Source organism: Cinclus cinclus, chromosome 10 (assembly GCF_963662255.1).
Source record: "Cinclus cinclus chromosome 10, bCinCin1.1, whole genome shotgun sequence".
In the NCBI taxonomy this organism is placed as follows: domain Eukaryota; kingdom Metazoa; phylum Chordata; class Aves; order Passeriformes; family Cinclidae; genus Cinclus; species Cinclus cinclus.
Window position 1 is genome coordinate 5976940 of NC_085055.1, and position 23334 is coordinate 6000273.

At 37.9% G+C, this 23334-nt stretch overlaps 1 protein-coding gene across 1 annotated transcript in view; it reads left to right on the forward strand.

Annotated features, from left to right (window-relative positions):
- The window catches only part of NAALADL2 (N-acetylated alpha-linked acidic dipeptidase like 2), a 222386-nt gene that overhangs the window by 193890 nt on the left and 5162 nt on the right, over nucleotides 1-23334 (forward strand). The window contains exons 11-12 of the mRNA XM_062499175.1: nucleotides 5902-5995; nucleotides 13432-13630. Of these exons, the coding sequence (XP_062355159.1) occupies nucleotides 5902-5995; nucleotides 13432-13630 (293 nt within the window). The remainder of the gene's footprint in view (nucleotides 1-5901; nucleotides 5996-13431; nucleotides 13631-23334) is intronic.

The window sequence follows — 23334 nt, forward strand, 5'->3', positions numbered from 1 at the left end:
GATTTCTATTTCTTTGCCTAATCGTGGGAATGTGGTTTTTCAGAAAGATAGAGGTTTGAAGAACTGGCTGTTTTCTGATGTTCCTGCCTCTGATTTTTCTTGTGTGAATCGTTATCTTTTTTGGAAGGTGATGAACACAAAAAAAAACCCCTGCTGTGTAGACTGATTCTGCAGGAAATTTTTCCACAATAAATTGAGATCCCACTATTAAAAATGCTCATTAATTTATCATGATTCTCACAACTGCTGCCATTCATCTGGTAGTACTAGGTGTTGAAATAATTATTGCCAGGAAACCACAGATTTCATTTAAATAGACTCAATTTCTCATGTTTAATTAAAGAAGTCTGATAACATTAAGGAAGTTGAGTGGATAGGGGAAACCAGAAGAAAGCATATTCATGAAATTTGCCTGCATTAATAAAAATATTTCTTCAATTTTGCAGGGGGGGATAGGAGGGGAAGGCTGATTATTTTAACATTTGAGCTTACTAATACTGTGGTTCTGAAAGGGGATCTTAATACATGCAGATATTAATTCCTTATTTACATGGGTGTAGAGGCTGAAGCTGTTGTTTGTAATTGGTTTAATGTCAGAAGATCTCAGCGAGTCACTCTGCTCATCAGTATGCGTGGGAAGAGAGACCCTTGATGCAGAAGATGAACACCTGAGGTTGGGTAGTGCAACAGCCAGTCACAAAAGTTAAACCTGTCCACTCACTGTAAGGAAGGAAAAAGAGGAAGAAAGTTATTTTCAACACAGTGTTACTGATCCCCCTGAAGAGCACAGAATTTTGCCATGTTCTTTCCTCATCCATTAACCCCAGGGTGATGAATGTATGAAGGGAGAGGTGCCAGGTGTGAGGGCAAACGTGACGTGGGAAAAAAATAATGCTGATATCAAAGGACATTGAGGCTCAGAGCTGCTCACTCCCAAGGCTTGTTTGGGTCTGTAGTAGGCAGTCTTGGAGACGGGGGGATGTTGGGTCTGTAGCTGAGAATCTGTGCAGGTCTACCACACTGGCATGCTACATTGCCTCTCCTCTCACATGGTTTTGGTGGATTAGCTGCTGGATGTATGTGCTGGTTTCCTCTGCAAGTGTACAGATGTCAGTAAAGTGTTGTTAACGTGCATAGAACAGAATTTTAAAAGTATGTTGTGGAGACATAGGGCTTGAAATGCAAAGGAGTTGCTGCTGCACAGCTCAGGTTTCAAGTAGCTGAACCTTATTCTTTCCAGCAGGTAAAACTGGAGTATGGCACTGCTAAAGACTGTTTACAGAAGGATAAGCATGGCAGTTTACCTGATTTTTTAAGTTATGTTGTTTGTAACGTGGCATATTAAGAGATCTGAGATGTCTGTTTAGATTTTAACACTCCTAATGTAACTAAAAATGTCCTAAAGGCTCAGCACTTCCACCCACTGAGGTTTGCATAGCACAGGCTGGATATGGCACAGTTTCAAATTTCACTAAATGAAAAAAACACCCAAAAAACCCAAGACTGGAGTGTAAGGTTCCGTGTTAAGGAAGCTGCCTGCACACTGCATGCTGATGTTTGTTCTAGCAGATCGATTTCTCTCACGCATAATATTTTCATATCTTCTTATGCACTAACTATGTCTTAGTTTTATTCATCTTGCAAGTTTCTGCTGCTATGGCAGAGTGGAGGATGGGTGGCCGTGCCTGCCTTGTCAGTAAAACCAGACCATCAGACTAACCTGCAAGGCAGGCTTGGGAACAGCCTGGCCCCAAAGCCAAACTGAGTCTGTCTAAGAGAGACTGTGTGGAGCAGTTCACATTTATCTAGCCTGGGCTTAAAGTATTCATATTTTTTTTTTAAAAAAATTAAATTTGTATGCCAGCAGACATGCTTTATATTGCTAGGAGGCAGCTTGGCTGTTTGAGGAAGAAAGTTGTCTTGAGCACCGAGTTTAACTCCCCGAGAAAACAGCTGTGAAATACAAAAAACACCAACCTGTGATGAATCCCCCCAAACTCCACTTGATTTCATTTCCTTATTTGCATTGTAAAACAGCTAAAATGGTAAAGTATATTTATAATTTATATAGAGGAACATATTGTGTGTGTTTAATCCAGGTATTTTTTTTATGTCACAGTCCTTTAGAAAGTGTTGTGGATCCACCTGATGTTCCTGAAAATTGGTTTTTATAGTCAAATTAGGCTCATAGGTAGAATTGCAAGAATACACAGTTCCTGAAGGAATAGTTTGTAAAACTCTGGAAGAGAAAAGAACCTTCAACATCATTTTTAAATGTCATGTGATACTGAATCATCTTTAACACCAGCATTTTTTGAAGTGTGTGGTTTTTCTTTTTGTCTTTTGGGATCTGCACAGTGTCAGAGAAGTAAAGACAGGGACTGCAGTTATTTCCTTCCTACAAAGATGTTTATGCCTTAGGGTAAAAGACCTTGAAATAATGTTGCTTTGGCATAAACCTGTTTTAAATATTCAGATTTGTTTTGCAGCACGCTTAGAATCACAGAATGGTTTGAGTTGGAAGGGACCTTAAAACTCATCTTTGAGCTTTGCCGTGGGCAGGGACACCTCCCACTGTCCCAGGCTGCTCCAAGCCCTGTCCAGCCTGGCCTTGGACACTTCCAGGGATCCAGGGGCAGCCACAGCTGCTCTGGGCAACCTGTGCCAGGGCCTGCCCACCCTCATAGAGAACAAATACAGTATAACTCTACAATTATTGTTACATTTTATATGAATAGTTATTTTTAAGGTTATTGGAAGTTCATCAAATAAATTTTCATTTACCAAAAAAAAAAAAACCAACACCTTTCCCACAGTCAAGTGTAGTGCAAGTGTTAGTCATTATTTTTAATTTTTCAAAATAATAAAATCATTGTGGGATGAGTAAGCATTTGAATTCTTAAGATCTTTCCTTAGACTTGATAATTGTGTAAATGTTACATCAATTATTGTGTGTATTGTATGTGTATTATGTATAATTGCTATTTGAGAAGTTGTCATTAGTGTTTTAAACGCTTCAGTATGGGAATAGAATCAATCATGCTGTTTTAGCTTTTCACTTCTTGAGAAAATTGTTGTCTTTACTCTTTGCTAAATTATTCTTGCATTTAATAATTCAGTAGTCAGTCTGATGCATTTTTCACCTGGGAAAAGGGAGCTGAAGCTTGTCTTTATTTTCCATGTATATTCAGTGTTGCGCTCAGGGGAATGGTATATCCAAAAATAAGACTATAAATAAGAAATCAGTAGCCTTTTCTGTCTTGCTGCTTTATGTGGGTTTGATATATGCTTCTGCAGCATTATTACTTACTCTGTTCAAATCAATGCTCTGAGCTTTCCTTTACATGATTGATTTCTTCCAGATTAGCCCACGAAGTACGTGATTTAATAAACACCACTGCTACCTGTTTGCTAACACACAGATGTCTGCAGTGTTAGAAAGAGACTATAAAATTTCTAAAAGTGCTTCAGTCAGTCATAAGATTTGGATGGTATCACTTTATTTAAGTAGGAAAAAGAAAACAGATTTGGTCTACTGTAGTTGAAAGCAAACTAAAATTCCTTGGAAGAAACAGAAATAAGGCAAGAATTTATAAAAATGAAGCCAGATTCTGCAGGAGATAATGATAAAAAGGAAAGCTGCTTACTAGGGTATTGTCCTCTTTAAATGCCTCTTTCCTGCTTCACAAAAGAAGCATTTTTTCCCTGTCTTTTGTGGTAAACATTGTGGTAACAGATTGTAAATTATCAGAAACAAGGTATAAATGTTGATGTCCCTTCCTTAACTACCTATGAATATGTATTTGTATTAGCATCTATGAAAGTTTTAGTAGAAATGGGCTGTCAAGGAAGAATTTATGTGTTTTGAGTTGCAGTAGTGCTGTCCAGGGGTTCAGTGGGTGTGGGGTCCCTGCAGAATACCTGCTTTTTATTAGGATGTTATTTCAGGGGCACAGTTGCTTATCTGTAGCAACTCACAGGGTGCTCGTGTTCTGGGTTGTATATTTTGCAAGATTTCCATGCAGGACATGGAAGGATTTTGTGTGGCATTTGGATATTTAAACCCAGATTTTTTACAGTTGCTTATGGCTGGACTATATGGACATGGTTTAGGCACCTCTTGTACAGGTTTTAATTTGCCCTAGCAGTTTCATTTTTTTGTCTTTCCATAATACCTCTCTCATATCTGAGATCAATGTTTTTAATGCTTTCTGGACACTTTTTGTGTATAATCACTGCTAGATAATGTAAGGGGCTTTGAGCATTGATGGCCTGAGGAATTGGGAAGTTTCCTCCTAAGTTACTGTGTAATACTTTAACACAGCTCTCCAGACACCGTATTTTTTAAGTTCACTCTTAGTTCTTTGGTTTTACTGATAATGGCCAGGCATAACATTATTCCTCCCTGTATTTTCTCTCTATATATAAGGTAAGTGTTTTTTTTTTTTTTTTTTTCCTTCATGCCTTCTGTGGTATTGTTTTCTCCAGAGGTAAATCTCCCTAGCTTCACTGCACATCTGTGCTCAGATGTGGGCTGCAGTCTGATATACAGCATGTTCCCTCCATCTCTGCACCCAAACCAGTCTGTGGCCAGGTCATTTCTTCTGTCCTTTCTGAGAAATGTTGTGAGATTCTATTAATCTTTCTCCAGGAAACTTGTATTTCTGATATTACCCTGCTTTCATCCACTTTCCTGGGAGATAGTTTTCCTTTTCAATTCCTGTACTATTGTTTTTAATATTACTGAGGCTTGTTGTCTTTTCCCGCTACTTTCTATTGTAAAATTAAAAAGCAACTTTTGGCACAGAAACTACCATATTGCTTTTGAAGGATAGATATTATTCTTGCTCCTCCAACACCTTGGGAAGAATTGTACAATATGATTCTATTCAGTCCACATTTTTATCAACACGGTCACCATCACCTGCAGCCATCATTCCATTTTAGAGCACAGCCTTACAGGTATTTTTTCCCTTTTTGCAATTTCAAGATATGAAGAAGATGAATGAAAGTTTCTTGCATGTTTTTGTCAGTGTGTTTTTATAGCTCCCATGAACAGTGATGGACTTGGCAGCCTGGAGACTGAAATCCTCTGTTTAATCACAGCTAGGTGTAGTTCAGCAGAAAGATGTATTTCTGTACACAGCCCCTGTAGCATGTCTAAGCCTCAAGCTGGAGAACTGACCTTCTGTAAGCAGAAAAAAGCTCTTGGGCCACTCAGCCCCTGCCTTATCTGTGAACTGTTCAAAAAGAAGCATTCATGCCACTGAGTTTTTGTGACAGGTGCTGGCATCTAGTCTGGAGTGGACTGAGGGTTCTCTTTGGGGAATTTGTTTCCCTGAGTTACTGAGAGAAAACAGTGTTCTGTCCAGTCTGGAATTTGTACATCTGCATGCATCAAATTGTCACATAACGCTTCAAAAGGCAGTGGGTTTTCAGGTCAGTTTGCATTTAGCCCTAGGCTTGATCTTCTGATCATTAATGTTTGTGATTCTTTGTTTTAGTTGTGAAAACTCTAAAAATCCAATAGCTAAGACCAGAGAACTAAGTAAAACTGTAAAAGCTTCATTCCCATGTTTAGAGTATTGAGATATTTTATTTGAAAACAAAGCAAAAAGGTCCTTCAGAGAGTCCTGCAGCATCCTAGGTCCAGAGAGGACCCACTGCACAGAATTCTTGTGTGGGGTCATAAATTGTATTCTCTGAACATTTTGTAATGTTGTATAGGAAGGCAATGGCTCTGGTCATATTCCTTTTCATAAATATGTGCCTATGGGGTTTTAATCACAGTTCCCTGAAAATCCAATGTAATGAAAACATGTGCTATTCCAAAAGAAGTGCTGGCTATTAAATCTGCTGGAAATAATTTGTTTGGGTTTTGGGTCTTTTTGTGTTTTTCAGCTAACAGGACAAGTGACTTTGCAAATTGCCACTGATCCAGTTTTGCCATTCAGTGCCCTCGACATCGCATTAGAAGTCCAGAACAGTCTGAAAGGTAATTTTCATTAGAGGAATATTGTTCTCCATTAATGGGTGGGGGGGGGAGGGGGGGGAGGAGTGTCATCTAATCCCTGATACATATTGTCAATACTTGAAAAATAGCCAGTGATTTTACTAGTTAAATAAGGTCATTATACAATGCTGAATAAAATGCAGGTTTTGTTGCTAAAGAAAGCCATGAAGTTCTTAGATTTCTTCTGATATTACTTTGTCAGTTAAACAATACAGGTTTCCTAAGACCTTTGAAAAGTATTTCTGTCTATAGGTTTATGAAACTCTCAAGTTGATCTCTCAAATAGAGAAGCAAGTTCTATAAAATCACACCCAAACGTCACATATCCTTCAGCAGATTGTGAGATCATATTTCAAATGTAAAGACTTTTTGCAGTCTTGAGGTGCTACCCCTGCATTTCATTCACTCCCTACACTATAAAGCACCACTTTTCAGTAATACGTTCTCATAGAAGTATGATACCTTTGCTTTAATCTTTGCCATCCATCATTGTGCAGACGTAGGAGTCAGTAGGCAAGTATTGGTCTGGAATCAGTGAGCATCTAAAAAGACAAGTAATTTTAGCTCTGTTGTGCCACATAAACATTGGTTTAGTTCAGCCTAAACACAGCAGGGGATGATCATCAAATGAAAAGTGTGGCTCAGCTGGTCTTCCTTCAACTGAACATGAGGTATCTTCTATTGCTCTTCCTTTTTCTTTGCTTTGAGTAACAGGAAACGTTGATTTAAACTGACTTTTTTTTTCTCTAACTTCAGTTAGATCATTTATCTCTACCACTACATTGGAGAGAAAAATTATTTCCGAGGCTGTAGGGCCAGCAGGATAAATTTTCACCCAGATTTTCACTTTGGAGTTGCATTTAATGATTTTTCTCATGGCTTTCATGTCTTGTCTGTCTCTGACTTGTATAAAGGAACAGTTTATTTTCATGTTGGAAAGCATTAAGACAATGTTGTTAAGTTAGTTAACTGAGAAGTTGTACTTTTTATATGTGGCTCATGGGTTTACTCAATATTCTTCAAAAGATTTTATGTTGTCCAAACTTTCCAGTTCAAAGTTGGAATGTCTTAGTAAGCTGTTTCCTTCTCCAACTCCATGCAAACTGTAATTGTAGAAAAGGTGAAGGTAAATCTGCATGACATGTAAAATATTTGTTCATTAGGCTTAATTTTGTGCCTCTAAGGTTTGGTTCAGCCAATGAACCAGATTTTATTGCCCATTGGACTTTCTCACATGCTTGAAGTCAAATTTTGTGTAAATATTTGAGTCACTTTTTTGGATGTTCCCTCAAAAGGTTGTGTGTACCTTGATACTTGTTAATACTGCATTTATTTACATCTCTAAAGGATTTAACTCTGTAATGTGGTGGTGTCTGTGCAATTAGCTCTGCTAAATTCCATGGGATATTACTCAGCACTTCACAGACCATTTCATTTCTTCCATTCAGGATAGTGTGGATGGTGAGCAATGTCATCCCCAGCAGGTCCATATGGCTCATGGCCTGTTCCTCAGAAAGATGGGGAGGAGGCTGTAAGTGACATGTGCTCTCTCCCCTTGCACACACCAGAACTCCTGGGAACAAACCACTGCTTTTGGGTTTCTTTGAAAAGAAGGGTTGGGCCGGAGAGATTTCTTTTTCTGCCTCTGCTGATGGTCTGATGTTTAACAGGAAACCTTATGGTCATAAATGATGGGAGGTGGGGGTTCCAAGACTGAAATCCAGGTCCCCAGGGCTACTCAGACTGTTACCTGTCCACAGATGTGATACTTTAGACAAATTCATAAATATGTGACTTCTTAGAACATTATCATTAGCTACATTTTAAAGTTATGTGGGAATTGTGCCTTCCATACATTTAAAATCAAGACCTGTTTTAACTTGAATCAAATACATTAATATCTTGCTATGTTTTGCATCCAGTGAAAAGAAAAATCCACTTTATCTTTTGGGGTAGGGTGCAGACAAGATGTCAGATCTGGCGTGTGAATGATACAGTGTTTTTAAGCTGTTAGAAGCTTAATTTGTACGCTGTTAGAAGTGCTTTGTATGTATATGCAAGTAAAAATGTACAGTCATTTGTATGGAAGTGTTTTGTATGTATACTAACATTTTTATCTGGAACTTTTTCTGTATTTTCTGCTGAAGGCTCTTAGTACTGTGTTCTTTGTAGCCTGTCTTCAAAATCTAGTATATGTTACAGCGAGTTTCAGGGGTAGATGATGGAGATTCTCAGGCATCTCTTTAGGATTAAAAGCATTTCTGTACCTTTGCACCTGACTGTCCCAGCAATAGCAAGTTCAGCCACCCAGTTCACAAAAATAAAGTCTGCCAGGTTGGTGGTGTCCCCTACTTGGGTGCTGTTGATGCTGGTGTCATTTATTATTGCCAGTCGCTTGGGCTTATGCAAACTTTTCAAAATTGGTGTCTGTGCCCCAGCTCTGGATTGTGTCTGTGCAGCTCCAGGGAGGTGAGGTGAGATCCCCACTGGTGGCTGTCAGCACAGGCTGCTGGATAGGCACTGGCTGAGAGGCAGAAGCTTATGAAGACTAATTAAGGAGGGATGAAGTGCAAGAGCCGTGATTTAAAGCTCTTTGGTTGACTCAGTGTCAGCTGTGTGTGAATTCCTATCAGTTAGGCTCTTTCTTCTTCCCAGAATGGATGTTTTACAGATGTTACAGCAGCTGAAGTACTTGGGGTGATAATAGTAGGCAGCAGCAGCAGAAATTTCAAATAATCTGGTTTACAATAAGTCGTTCCCAGGGAAGTCTGCCTGACTTTGCACAGCCCTGTCTTTACCCATACATTTCAAAACATCAGGCTAAACCCTCTGTCCTGAGAAAAATCAATAGAGAAACAGATCTCTCTCATTCACTTGATGGCTGCGTGCTCACTGCCTACAGCTATCTGCTGCTCTTCAGCTTGGCATCATTTTACTTGCTTGACTGTATTTCCCTGATCATTTTGGGTGCTTTTCAGAGTAATTCTCTCCTCCTGTCTGTAATGTTCAGAAAATTTCCTTCTTTACTGTTCCCTACCCTTTATTCTTGACTGCAACAGAGGTGAAAAATGCAACAAATCTGTATAGAACACAGAAATACCTCTTTTGTCATGAGACACTGGCATCTTGTCTTCAGTATCCATTCAAGGTTATTATGTGTTAGTACCTTTCTTCAGCCTTTAAAAAAACAGCCATGGAAAAAAACACATTTCCATAGACAAACATTTAATTCTGAAGGGCAAGGATAAGCATCTCTTCTGTGTTAGTAGGCTATAAGTTTCAGCAGCTCTGTGCAAAATCATTGATAACTTTATAGAATCATAGAATAGTTTGGGTTGGAAGGGACCTTTTAAAGGTCACCTAGTCAAATGCAGTGAGCAGGGAAATCTTCAGTAGATCAGGATGCTCAGAGCTTCATCCAACCTGGCACTCAGTGTTTCCAGGATGGGGTATCCATCACCTCCCTGGGCAACCCAGTGTTCCACCATCCTCATTGTAAAAATTCTCTTCCTTACACCTAGTCTAAACTTTATCTTTTGGTTTAAAGCCCTTACCCCTTGTCCTGTTTCAAAGGTTTGTCCCAAATTTTCTTATAAAGCCCTCTTCCAGTTTTGTAAGAGCACAATAAAGTCTCCCTGGAGCCCGCTCTTCTCCAGGCTCCTGTATTGACATGCATAGTAAAATGTCACAACATTCCTCTTTACCATAACTTCTTTGAAAAAAGACTTGGAGCAACACCAGATTAGTTTACTTGGGCTATAGCAGTCATGGTAGGAAAATTGAAGCTGATGGCAACATATTCTTTGCACTAAGGATGTCTGTGGATTTGTGTTTCTGCCCCTTTAGGGTGCTTCCTACAAAGCTTTCCCATTCAGATTTTCTATTGCCAGGTCTGCTTATCCTATTTTGCAGAGCATGAAAGATTTTCCTAGTGAATACAGCAGCACATCATAGCTGATTCAGAATTTGCAAGCTAATCAAAACCTAAAGCAATTTCCCTTCTTTCTTACCTGCAAACACATGTTCACATATATGGTAAGCAAGCATCATGCCTTAAAATGCTGATTTGTGCTCCCTTTAAGTACTTGTAGGCAAGTACTTCCATAACAGAGGGCACAAACACAATTTAAAAATGTTAAATCTCTAACTGTGCTTTTCATAAGAGCAATCAGTTACACGGGGAAAAGCTATTGTATTCAGTGTCTGTAAAAATAATCTATTTGGTGTAACTTGTTTCTGAATAGGATCCAGTTACATTTAGCAAATGCAATGAAATTCAACAGTGTAATTCCCTGATCAAGAGTGCACATGCTCTTGAGTCACTTTCCTGTGTTTGCAATTTTATTTTTATAGCAACTAAACAACTAGCTTAGATGATTCATCATGATTCACACTGGAGACAAAAGGACAAAATGCAAAATATAATAATGTGGCATTGTTTTCGCTTAAACGAGCTAACACTTGTGCTTGATTTTCTCTACAAGCATCACAAGGTCCTTAAGACATCATTAGTTAATGCAGGGTTTTCTTGAAGAATCATTTGACCTTCCATTTCCATCTTCTCAGCCTGAGAAAAGCATAAATCAGTTTCCCTTGGTGATGCAGTTCAGTCCTTAGTTTGCTGAGGTAACACTGCCCATCCTTGCAGGTTTTGTACTGAAGCATTAGAAAAGGGCTGGGTGCGTGTTTTCTAACAAGTGCTGGTTTAGAGAGTAAAACAAAGAGTTGGTTTAGGGGCTGTGGAGAACAAGGGAGAGCATTTACAGGATTTTTATGTTTAAAAGGATAATCTGATTGGCTTCATTTCCAAATACAGAAAGATGGATTTTCCCTTTATCTTACCTTCCCTATTGAAAAGGCAAAGCTGACATTTGCAATTGTTTATATAAGATTCAGAATAAAAACTGCAAAAGTTTTATGTTACTTGGAATACAGAGTGCTTTGCTGAAAGCAAAGGATTCTTTCTAACAGGGTGAATTTGAGCATTTCCATATGAACACAAGTCCCAGGGTAAGGTATGCACGGTGCCTGCATTATATAAATGGGAATGGGAAGTTCTTCAGCTGCACAGGATGTTTGCCAGTGATTTGAAAATGAAGGATAATGGTATTTTGCAAATATCTTAAAATGTGGCAAGCTTATATGCTTGAAGAATATTTTTCTGAGGTATCAACCTAACTTGATTAGAATTTCAATTACTGCATACTCGGAGACATACCAACCCTTTAGATCAAGATACCAGCATGCCTGTTAGCCATTCTGCTTGGGAAAAGCTGGGTTAGTCAAGTCCCATTAGCAAAGGAACCTTGTCCCAAACCAGGGCATACATAAACCATCTTCTCTCACTCCTGTTTCCCCAGGGAGCTTCTGTTCATTGTTGAAATTCTTCTTGATATCTCAGGAAATCTGACAGTTTCTCTCACACCAGCATCTTGTCTCTCCATGTATTCTGGGTCATTTCATGTTTTGCTAGATTGGAATGTGCTAGTCAGTTGAATGACATGAGTTTACGTGATCTATGAACTCCTTTTCCTTTTACTTTGTATCCAGTAGCAAATCTCTTTTTCCGTATGGGAGGAAGAATATATTATATTCAGGCATTTCCTTGGATTTCTTAGTTACACCTGTTTGCTTTTCCATTCCTATTACGTGCTCACCTTTCAGACCAACTATGAACAATTTGAGAAATGGATTGGTGTTTATCCTGATTTTAACTAGAATAGAGTTAATTTTCTTCCCATAGCTTGTACTGTGTTTTGGATTTAGGATGAGATGAAGGTGGGTAACTGACTGATGTTTCAGTTGTTCCTTGGTGCTGCTTACCCTGAGGACTTTCCAGGTTCCCATGTTTTGCCAGAGAGGAGTTAGATGAAGCTGGGAGGGAGCATGGTCAGGACAGCTGACCTGAGCTGGCCATATCTCATACCAGAGAACATTATGCTCAGTTTAAACTGAGGTGGCCAAGGAGGCTGATTGCTGCCGGGGCCACGTTGAACATGGTCAGCCCAATAAAACTGCTCATCATTTGTCTGTCTTGGGTTTTATGTCTCTCTTTTGGTTTTCTCCCTTTTTGATGCTATATTATTACTATTCTTATTATTATCATCATCATTATATATCAATTATTAAACAGTTCTAATCTTAACCCATAGTTTTTAACTTTTTGATTCTTTCCCCATTCCATCAGGGAAGCCAGTGGGTGTAAGTGAGCAGCTGCATGGTACTTACTTGCCAGCTGAGGTTAAACCATGTCAGTGTTCCCCAATTACTATTTGTGATTTTTTCCATGTGTATCTTAGACAAGGAAGTTGATAATTCATTGAACTTGAGTCCTGAACCACTGTCTTTTCTTAATTATCTCGGTCACTATGGTGCAGAACGCCCTGAGGTTTGCACATTCAGGTAGAGCTCCTAGAGCTGCATGGTTTATGTTGATTAAGGCATTATTTGACAGATCTAAAGGATAGCTGGATTTCTTGTCAATAGGCAAAGTGAATCTTGACCTTAAAGATAATTTCTGCATCCTGGAAATGTTTGTGCTGACTGATACTGCTTTTAACTTTCTGTCAGGTTCAGGCTCTGCTTTGTCTCTCCCATGTGCTCATAAAGATGAAGGCAGGCCATGCACACGCTGGGAAAGGAGGCCACACTCTTCACCTGCACTGCAGGTGGGAGGAGGCTGCACATTCACAGTGCTCCAATTCACATTTCTCTTTCTGGACTATGAATAGAGAAATACTGAAATCATGGTGTTCTCCTGCGTGCTGCAGGCTTTTATTCTTTTGCTGTCTGAGTGCAGTTGCTAACAAAGCAATAGCTAACACTCAAGTTTAAAAAGTTTTGAAAATATTGACTGGATTAGAATATGCATTAGGATATCAATTAAAGTTGGCTCGCTGGCATATGACTTAAGTGATTAAGAGGAGCAGTTTCACATACCTTCTACAATTGCTGTTAACCGCTAAGATTCTAAAATGTTGAATCAAATTCAATTAAACTCTGCATATTATAATATTCTATAGAGCAGTGATTATGGAATCCAAGCACAGGCTTTCAGACTCAAGAGCAACAGCATCAAATGGCATTGAATAAATTCAGTCTCAGAAGGAAATGTAGTTCTTGATTTATAACCGTTGCTTCCTGCGTGCCTGTTTTTCCAATGCTAGATTTCAGGCTGTACCCCAAAAATCATTCCTCACAGCTTATTAGCTCTTAAAGCATCAGAGCCCAAATTGACCTTTGAGAAACAGATCAGAGGTTACAGGGAATGATCTATGGCTTCCCTTGACCCGTTCCATGCTGCTCACAGGGGGAAAAGTGGCTCAGGTTTTAATTGGACTATTAATTTTGACTTGGAAGCTAGGAGTAATAAGTGGTCTGTGAATCACTGGTGACTGTCTTGCTGTCCCTGTTCCCAGGTGATGAAGCAGGTGTTCCTCAGCTGCTGGCAGTGGCATCAAGGCTGAGGGACACGGCAGAGCTGTTCCAGTCAGACGAGATGCGCCCAGCCAATGACCCCAAGGAGAGAGCTCCTGTCAGAGTCAGGATGCTCAATGATGTGCTGCAAGGCTTGGAGAAAAGCTTCCTTGTTCATCAAGCTCCTCCAGGATTTTACAGGTACAGTACATGGTGTTCCTAAAATGGTAGTCACCACTGCTTGGTTTGCAGAACTGCTTTCAAAAAGAAAACCTCAGTGAGTACCCCAAAATTAAAGCTGTTTTTTCTTCTTATCACATCCTTTCTGCAGAACGTATTAATTAATTACAATGCAAGAGGTTGTTAGAATGCAGCACTGTAGCATTTCTGTCATGACATTGCTGCTAACGAGATGTATGGTGTGATGGCAGCCCAGGCAGCGTGGCAGAAACGTGTGTCAGATGGTACAGGAAGCTTTCAGAAGAAGAAAATATTTTAAAGTCTAATACTGCTTGACAAGTTCCACCTATATTTTATTTAAAACTTCGTACAGTTCATTGAAGATTCAGAATTGTACAAGATACTCACTAGCATTATTTAACATATTTAATTATATAGCAGCGTTCTTGGATGCATTTCAGCGAGTTAAAGGCAGTACATTTCAGTTAATGAGGAGGCCTGAGTCAGTCAATGTTCATAACATCTTGTCTCTGCTTGGAGTTGTTCTCTGATACGCCTTCAGCTGCACTACCCAGGTTGGTTTTAAGATACCATCGTCATCCCATCTTTTACTTTCTAAGAAAGAAGTCTGCAGGTCTCTATCTCTCACCAGAGCCAACAAAAGTAGCAAAACTGTTCTTAGATTCTACTTGATGGGAAAAATTATCCAGTGTCTCACACAAGCAAATAGGTAAAGTGGACATCAGACACATGGTAAAGGTGGGGCAGGAAAGAAGAAAGCTCCAGCCATGGGAGGGATTATTCCAATTATTAGCAATGGTATAAAACAAATGCAGTCATTTTTTAACAAAAGCAAAGGGAAAAAAAAAAACAAAAAACAAGGTAGTTACAGGGAATTCAAAAGTGTCAGTGAATAAAAGCCCTGCAGCTGTAATAAAGAAAATAGAATAATTACATCTGGGGAGGAGCTAATTTACTTCCTTCCTGCTGTGACTGGATTTATAACATAAAGAAATAAGCCAAAATGGGATTAGATGAAGTCTAATGTTCCAAGTTTAGCAGTGCTGTCTGTCTTGTCTGAACTGGTATGGTGTTGCAAAGGAGCCACAAAACTGTTTAATAATAATGCAATATGTATGTGTTGCATTGCAACAGCAGCATTCAACATTGTTGAATCTGACTCAGTTCTTTATTTGGAAAAATAAATTATATCAAAACCTAAGATTATAAGTAGAAGGTTTTTGAGATCTTCTGATATTTCAGTTCTTGCAGTGCTTGCATTATTAATTTTGTTATTTGCAAAAATAAAATTACTAAATATGCAAACATAATACAACAAATTTTTCACCCGCTCTCCACAGTAGAACAGCACAAAAGTACTTTCACACTGGCAAAGTAGACAGTGTGGAAGTGAAAATGCTGTACTTGTTGCCCTCCAATTTAATTACATTTGATGCAAGATTCAAGAGTATAAGATTTCAAAGTCTAGGAGAAAAGGCTGGCTTTGACTTGACTCTGAATAATTTTACCTGACATCATCTGAAATGCAACAGTAAAGGACACCTTGTGTATATCATCATTTAGATGTTCATTTAAAAAGAACACAACCTTTATATGGTGCCAAGGTGTGTAATTGTTACCTTTAATGGCAAATCTACACAGATAAACAAAATCAAGGACACTGTTAGATTGCTGGTGTCCTTTGCTGCCATTTAAAATCTGAAGGAAGTACATTTGCATAATTAAAAAATAAAAAGCATCTAACTGTAAGTCTTGTTTAGATTATTTTTTCAAAAGTCCTTCTATTAGTTGATGAAATTATGAGAATATGTTTTGTATTCTGAAGCTATAGTTGTGTCCTGAGAACACTAGAAATACTTGAAAAACCCGATACCTTTTTTTTTTAATATTTTTTTTTGGCTTGTAAAACTTTAAGCTTATTATTTTTGTCATTTGGTAAAGAAAACAAACAAAAAAAAAATCAGATCAGTCTCACAGCCAGGACCTTGTATGCCATGTTTCATCCCAGTCAGAAGATTGATAGGCAAGTTATAAACCCCTGAAATAGTGGTTTATAATGGAAATGCTGGCAGCCCTTTAACTATAGCAGCACAAGCAGTACAGCAATAAATACTGTACTTCATCTGTAAACAGAAATTTAGGATGCAGTTTGCAGCCTTGACCTTCAGGCTCCAACTGTGTTTAGATCATTAAGATTCCATAAATACTGTAATTTACAGCCTTCTGAAGGAAGAATTTGTGTGCACAGTAAAGGACGTATTCTTCATGAAAAAATGATTGCTTCCTGTATACCCATTTGGACTCATATTCTCAACCTCAATCAAAGCACTTGACAAATTTGCTGAAGTTTTAGGCATCATTTTTAGCCTTGTGTTTGTCCTAATTCACAGTTCTCTGGTTCTGTACTATGTTTTCTGTCCTAGAACTTGAATTACAAAGAAAGGTGGATTTTTTCTTTATTGCAGGAGTGTTGCAGCCTTCCTGTGCTTCTCCACTACAGGGGAACTGATACATCTTTTATATATCTTTTTTTTTCTATAGCTTGCACACACATTCCCATAGCTATAGTCTCTTACTGTGTGTAGGTACTTAAAAGAAATAAATGCCTCATTCCAGTCAATGTCATAGAGCAATATTTGGGCGTAATTGATACATTATGCATCTATAATGAGAAGTAGTATAATCAAATTTAATAGCAGAATTCAAATTGCTATTTTTTTTAATAATTGGTTTAGGATATTTGACTAAATTTAAGTAATCATGATTGATATTGGCAGGCTGTTCAATACAGTAAATGCTGTAGTTTTGATGCTCATCCTTCTTACCTGAACTTTCTGACATTGAACTGCAAATCTGACAACAGCACAGGTTCCCCATGATCTCCATTTCCAGCTGAGCTGGAAATTCACAAGTACAGCTTTAATCAGGGTGTTTTAGTCTTATCCGGAAATTTAGGCAGAATGAAAAATAATAGGTTGAGGAAAATCTTGCTTTGCAAAAGTTACCCTGGGACTTGATTTGGGGTTAGGAGAAAATTGCTGAGTTTTATTGTACCTGAAATACTTCCTTGATTCCCAGCGGTAAACCTCGATAGATTTTCTATTTCCAGAATAAATGTCAAGGAATAAAATAGGATTGCTGTGGGTATTCTTCATTTATCTCTCTTTGTTTCTCATAGCATGATCATAATACCGATAATTATTTGGATTTAAATTTGTCATTATTTTAATGGAAAAATCAGTAGAAATCCGTTTGTTTCTTGCCTTTAGCCATTTCATGCTTTCTAGTCTTGCAGTGTATACTTATGTGGAACATTTCTGTGTGATTTCTGATTATCATATTTTGCTACTAAAGGTGATAGTCACAGATTACACATCAGTGTTATCCACAAGGTTAATGTAAGAACAGAGGCTTTGTTACTTTAGGCACTGTATAGGGGAAAAGAAAAATTCAAGCGTATTGTCCTCTCCATGAGATGGTCAACCTCACCAGAGTCATAAAAAGATTCCATAAATACTGATCATGTCATGCTTTTGCATGCTTTTCCCTCTACAGAAATACCAACCAAAACACTGGGATAGCAAGACAGCATGGATCTTCCTGGTGTTGATAAATACTGAGTTCAAATCTTGTGTTTGCCTAGGCTCAGTAAGAGGTTTCTCCCTGTTCCTTGTATATTTTGTTGTACTTCTTATATTTGCTGATCCCCAGAGCTTCTGACAACCTGTCAGCCTGATGTATCTGTCAGGTCTGTGTGTGCCCTCCTCAGGTGCTCACAGAGAGCCTTTCCCTGTGTTGAAAGGCAGAGCTCTTCAATGCACAGCAATATTAAAAAAAAAAAAATAAAAAAATATATATAATAAAGCAAACTTCATGGAGTATCAGGCATGGCGTAGTCAGTGCAGGGAGATCTCCAGTCTCAGGGAAAGTGTCACATTTCTTCAGGTCCAGGTCTAATTTTCAGATACGATGGGTGCTGTTGATACCAGATGGATCCAGTTCTAAGTATGCAGGATTTCCTAGAATCCCCTGGGATGCTCCCCCAAAATTTTCAAACCTAAAAGAGCCATTAAAATCACAGTTTGTGTCTTAAGCACATAAAATTAAAGCCAAAAAGAGGCATACAATGGCTCATGCTGTCATTTCTGCTCCAGTTGGGCATGTTCTATTCTTAATGGGCCCTTGCCTAAGGATCAGTTATGGCCTGACTCACAGTTCTTTTAACAGTTTTATAAAAAAAATCAAAGTCAAGTCAAATTGTGTAAAATCTTTCTCTTAAAAGTTTTGTCTTAGCATGCCAAGTTTATCCTGTCCATTAAAGCTGTATGCATCTGCCACCATCTGCCACCAGTTCCACTATTTATGGAATTGTTACAGGGGTGATTGTGCTTTGTCTAATAGATGTAATTGAGTGAAATGAGTAATAAGTAGGTGAAAAGCAAGGATTTTGAAAGCAATCTGTGTCTTCACCAAAGACCTCCAGCAGTTTTTATTGCTCATTTGTACCAGTTAAACTTCTTCCTTTTGCTTCTTTTCATCACAGATACCCAAGTGTGACATTAACACTCCATTGGGCTAAAGAATTACAACAAATGTTTAATGCACTGAACAAAATACTGGCAGTAAGCAAAGATAGATGGTGCACCCTGAATTTGACATAATGAAATGAAAGAACAATCAAAAGGTGTTTTTAGTACCATTCAAAAAAGGTAACTTGCATCGCTGCTGAACTCTTGCTACTCAAGTGTGTGCTGTTCATCAGAACAAATATTTTCCTTTCAGATTGAGATTTGTTATGTACATTCCTGACGTGTATATTCTACAGGATTTATTTCTGCTTCGCTGGTAAACAGCAGCAGATTCTCAGGTTTCAAAATACACATGCCCTAAGAGTCTAGTTTCTAGAGATATGTTTAGTAGGAAAATTAAGGACCTTATTATATCTCCATGTGTAAGCAAGCTGCTCATTGCATTTACAGAGGACAAGCATTAAAGATGCAAATATCCTGCTAATCTTAAACAGGAACGTGGGTAAACATGGAGTGCAATGTCACCTGCAAAATAAAACAAAACCCTAGCCCCGAGTTTCTACTGAAGACAGTAGTTCTGCCCCATTGTGTAAACTCTGGAGATTTGGTTTTTTCATTTTGAATTCTTTGTTTATGACTTCAAGTAGAAAACATTCCTTTCTCCTTTGTAGTAATATCTGAGATGTTTTTTGACCAACCTGAACCAAATGCATGGAGTATTTTTATTGTTCTGCTTTGTATTATGTGGAGCAGGGAGTGATTTGGTACGGTGTTGAAGATTCTTAGTGTGGGAAATACTGAAGTAATTCACGTTTCACTGGCAGCAGGAGATAATGTTCTGTCTCTTATTATCTGCCATGTGCAATTTGTAAATACAATGCTAGAATTATGTTGGGGGAGAAGGACAGAATTGTGTGCTAGTTGTAGAATAGTGTACCTCAGCTTTTGCCATTCAGTCAGAATAAATTAATTTTTGTCTTCCAACACAGCAATGATTTCCTACCTGAATTTGACCCTCCTGTTTTGCATCTTTCAAAATTTGCAACTACTTTTCTTCTGTGATTTTTTTTCACAGCTTATAAATGGAGTTATGAACAGTGGAATTGCTTGTTTCTCTGTCTAATCCTTCTCTGGTGTTTCTCAGTTCTGCAGTTGTTGTTCAGCTCCCTTCTCTCTGATAAGCATTTGACCAAATGTATTTTTTACACCCAAAATGCCTTCCCATTTTCCTCTGCCTTATTCCTTTGAACTTTACAGTGTTTGAGCAGTGTGGTTGTGATTTTTGCAATTGTAAGTAAGGAGCAGCACATTTATCCTAGCACACAGCAGTAGCATTTACTAGGCTGATAATGCTCTTACAAATTCCTGCTATGGTTATTATTTTTCCCATGACTGATAACAATGCTGAATTATGCCCTTTCTTAATACTGAGGGGATGCAATAAAGTGAGTGATAGTCATACTCAAAACACCTGATCCATATGAGTGGCAGTAGAGATGTTTTTTTTTCCTTTGGGATCACCAATACATGTAATTGCCATGAATTAATGACTGTATTTGTTGTCTTGTAAATTTTTACTATTTAAAGAGCATTTGCTGCATAAATACTACTGAATTAGCCATCTGTAGATCTGTTATTATGGCAGACTTTAAAGCTTATTTAAACAAGGAACATGAAAATCTTTTCATTACACCTGCAAAAGCAGAAAACCTCTGTAATCAGGGATTATGTCATGGCTTGAAAACAGATTTCTCACTTCCTTGATATGAAGGGAAACCTGGTTTTACATATATTAATTTATTTTTCCTCTGTGTACTTCTCATGACTTTTCTTCCATCTTTTAAATTAGGTTAATTTGTTTGTATACTTGCAGAGTTTTCTCTGTACATCAGACCCATTATATTTGTGATCCAGTAAATACTATTATATTGTAATTTAACCCAGCATTAGTTGTTCTGAAGACAAGACTGTGTCCAGAAAAAAATATTCCTCATGCTTCCTACTAATGTTCATGGCCTTGCAAAAAAAAACAAAACAAAACCAAAAAAACAAACAAAAGCAAACAACAAAAACCCCACATTGTTGGTGGTTTTTTGGTTTTTTGTTTGTTTGGTTGGTTGGTTTTTTTGTTTTGTTTTGTTTTGTTTTTTTTGTAAAATGCCATTTATTTTAATGTGTCCTTTCTGGATGTTTTAGCCCATTTCACAGCAGTTGTTCTGCTGACTGTAAAAGCCCTGCCCCAGCTGTTCTGTGAGCTCAGTGCAGAGCTCTCATGCCAACTCCAGCAAGTCTTGTGGTTAGGATGCAGCTCCACTCAGTGTTCCTTGCTGGCAGATCCTGCTTGATCTGCACTTATGGTGCTAAATAGGGCAAGAATATTTAGTTCCAGAAAAAAAAAAAAATCTACTGTGATCTCAGGAAGCTATACAAAGTATAGCTTCTGAATAATTTATTAAATATGACAGAAACTTGATATTTTATACATTATTCTATCTTTATTATAAACAGTAGGACTGGTAACATTTTTTAGATCCAAGAAATATATGAATCCACATTTTTGATCATGACAAATAAGAACCACTTGTGTATGGTTGAAATATTAGCCAAAACCACTTCTTGAATGTAGTACAAAAATAAATGGAATTCATTGGGAAAATAGTTAATATGCAATATTCCCCCACTAACATATTGCCCAGGCAATAGAGCTTAGAAATGTGTTGATGAGATCATTAACAGGAAAATTACCTAACTGGGACTTAAAAGAAGTGTTAATTTTGTGTGTGTACCTGCCACTGAAGGTAATAATGATGTAACTTTAGGCATTTCTTAAAGATGTATTATGACACAATCTTTTATTCCTCGTTAACTCTTATGATAATGACCTGTGGTAATGGTCTCATGTCACCCAGCACGGAGTTATTTAGGGTGATAAACCCAGTCAGGATCAGAACTGGAGATCAAGGTCGAGCCAGTTTCCTGCATTAAGCACTGGACAGTACGTGCTGCTTTGTTTAGGAATGGGATTCCTCCTTAGGAAGAGGATGTTTCATATGACTTCTAAATAAAAAGCCCTATGAAGCCATCAGAATATCAGCTGTGAGCCATTTGGAAATAATTTTATTAATTCATTTCCCTCAAGTTCTCCAAAATAGCACATCTGCTTTGAATTTGAGTGTTTCAGACTAAGACATCCTTAAAAGACAGATAGTTTCCTCCAAATTATTCACACAAGCTTATGGTTTTTTCATCATTCAAAGAACAACGTGCTTACATTTGATTGAAATTATTATTTGAAATTTAACAAAGAATATTTCATACCAGTTGCTGCCAGCTAATAACATTTTAAAATACAGTTACATCAGTTTCGTTCAATGCATCGTCACTCTTATAAATATAAATAAAAGTCATTGTTCTGAGGAACCACAGAAAAAGTACTGGGGGATTTTCAAGGAATTTTTACATCTCCATGGGGTATACATCATTCTTTCATTAGCTGCATACAGGGTTTGGAAGCTCTGTGGCAAAAACTCTGATAGTGGCTTCTGTGGCTTCTTCAGGAATTTCTACATAAAGTTGCTTAATTAATTAATGTAAAACCCTAGAGAAAATAATGCCTAATTAGAAGACTGCTCTTTACTACTGATAAATGGTGACTTGCAACTTTTGAAAAAAGTTTGTATTTTTTTTATTTCACTTCTGTGAAGACATTCTGTACTGTTGAAGTTGTAGATTGGATTCTCCTTACCTACTGATCTGGTGTACTCCAAAACAAGAAAGAAATCAGCACCTAAACTCAGTAAATATTCACCAGGAGAAAAAGTATGAGTGCATGGTAATGTTAATGCTCAGCACTGGCAAATAGATTTTTATTGCAGCCTGATTTTACTCAAACTCAGTCTTTAAGCTAGTCAGGCTTTTTAGCTCCATTATTCTTATTTGAGGCTGTTCCAGAACATCAGTCCTCTAATGATTTGCTACTTGCCTCAAGTTGCCAGCTTCCTTTTCTTCATGGTTATCATATATTATACTAGACACTGTTTGCTATCAAAAGTCACAAAAAATAGGAAGTGATGTAATTACTGTTCATGTAACAAAAATGAAAAAGTTTGGCTACAGGTTGCCATAGATTCAGTATTTTTTTTTTTCTCAGCCATTGCAGAACACTGTCCTATTATCAGAAAATCAAGCTTAGCATTGTTAGTTTTACTTTGTGTCAGTCTTTTCTGATGGCAGAAATTATATAGCTATCAAAAGAATAATTTCCTTACATGTTTCTGAACAGAAATGTAAGTGAATGTTCCCTGTGAATGTTGAGTTTGGTCATAAAAAAGTCCTCAAGCAACCTTTCTTGGCTTAACTTCTTTAATAGACCTTTTGCTTTCTCTTTAGGATTCTGAATGCTTGTACATGTGCTTTGGAATCTGGTATTGGTGCACTCAGGCCCTCGCAAAGATTTAAATTTGTCAAGGTGCCTCAAGCCAAAACTTAGGCTAGAGTTAGGGTTAGGTTAGGCTTTAGTGATCCTTCTGTGGGAGATCAGTGTGTTTCAGGACAGTGCATCCCTTACCTTTAAAAGTACTATAATCAAAGAGAACTGTAGGGAAATGAAAGATAATGTATCTTGTAACCCACTACTCTTCCAGTTTGGCTTCTCTTTTTCCCTTTGTTTATTTGGCTGGCAGTCAAGCCAAGCATGGAGACACTTCACAGAGTTTGCAAAATCAGGATTATTTTTTTTTTTTAAGAAGATGTATTTAAAACTGATCCTTCAGAAATGCGCTCGAACCTGGAATAATTATCTCCTTGTGGTCCAATGTCCTAACGGGATTACCTTACCACACTTACCACAACCTCCATTTGCCATTATTGACTCAATTAGAGGTGTCCTAATGCCTGTCTTTTATGCAAGATAAATTTGTACCTGGCAGGGAGAGAGTTTATCTGCTTTACCACTGTCACATAACGATGCCATTGAAATGCCTTTCAGGTGGTTAGACTTTATTTGGGTTTGATATCTCGATTACCTGCACCTTATCAACTGCTGATAACATGCAAATACATCCCTTTCAGGCAGACACTCACCTCTGAGTGTACATGATGTTAAATCTGTCACTTTCTGCAATATATATTGGTAGAACCATTTGCAGCCTGTAAACGAGAGCACCAAGGGAAGGC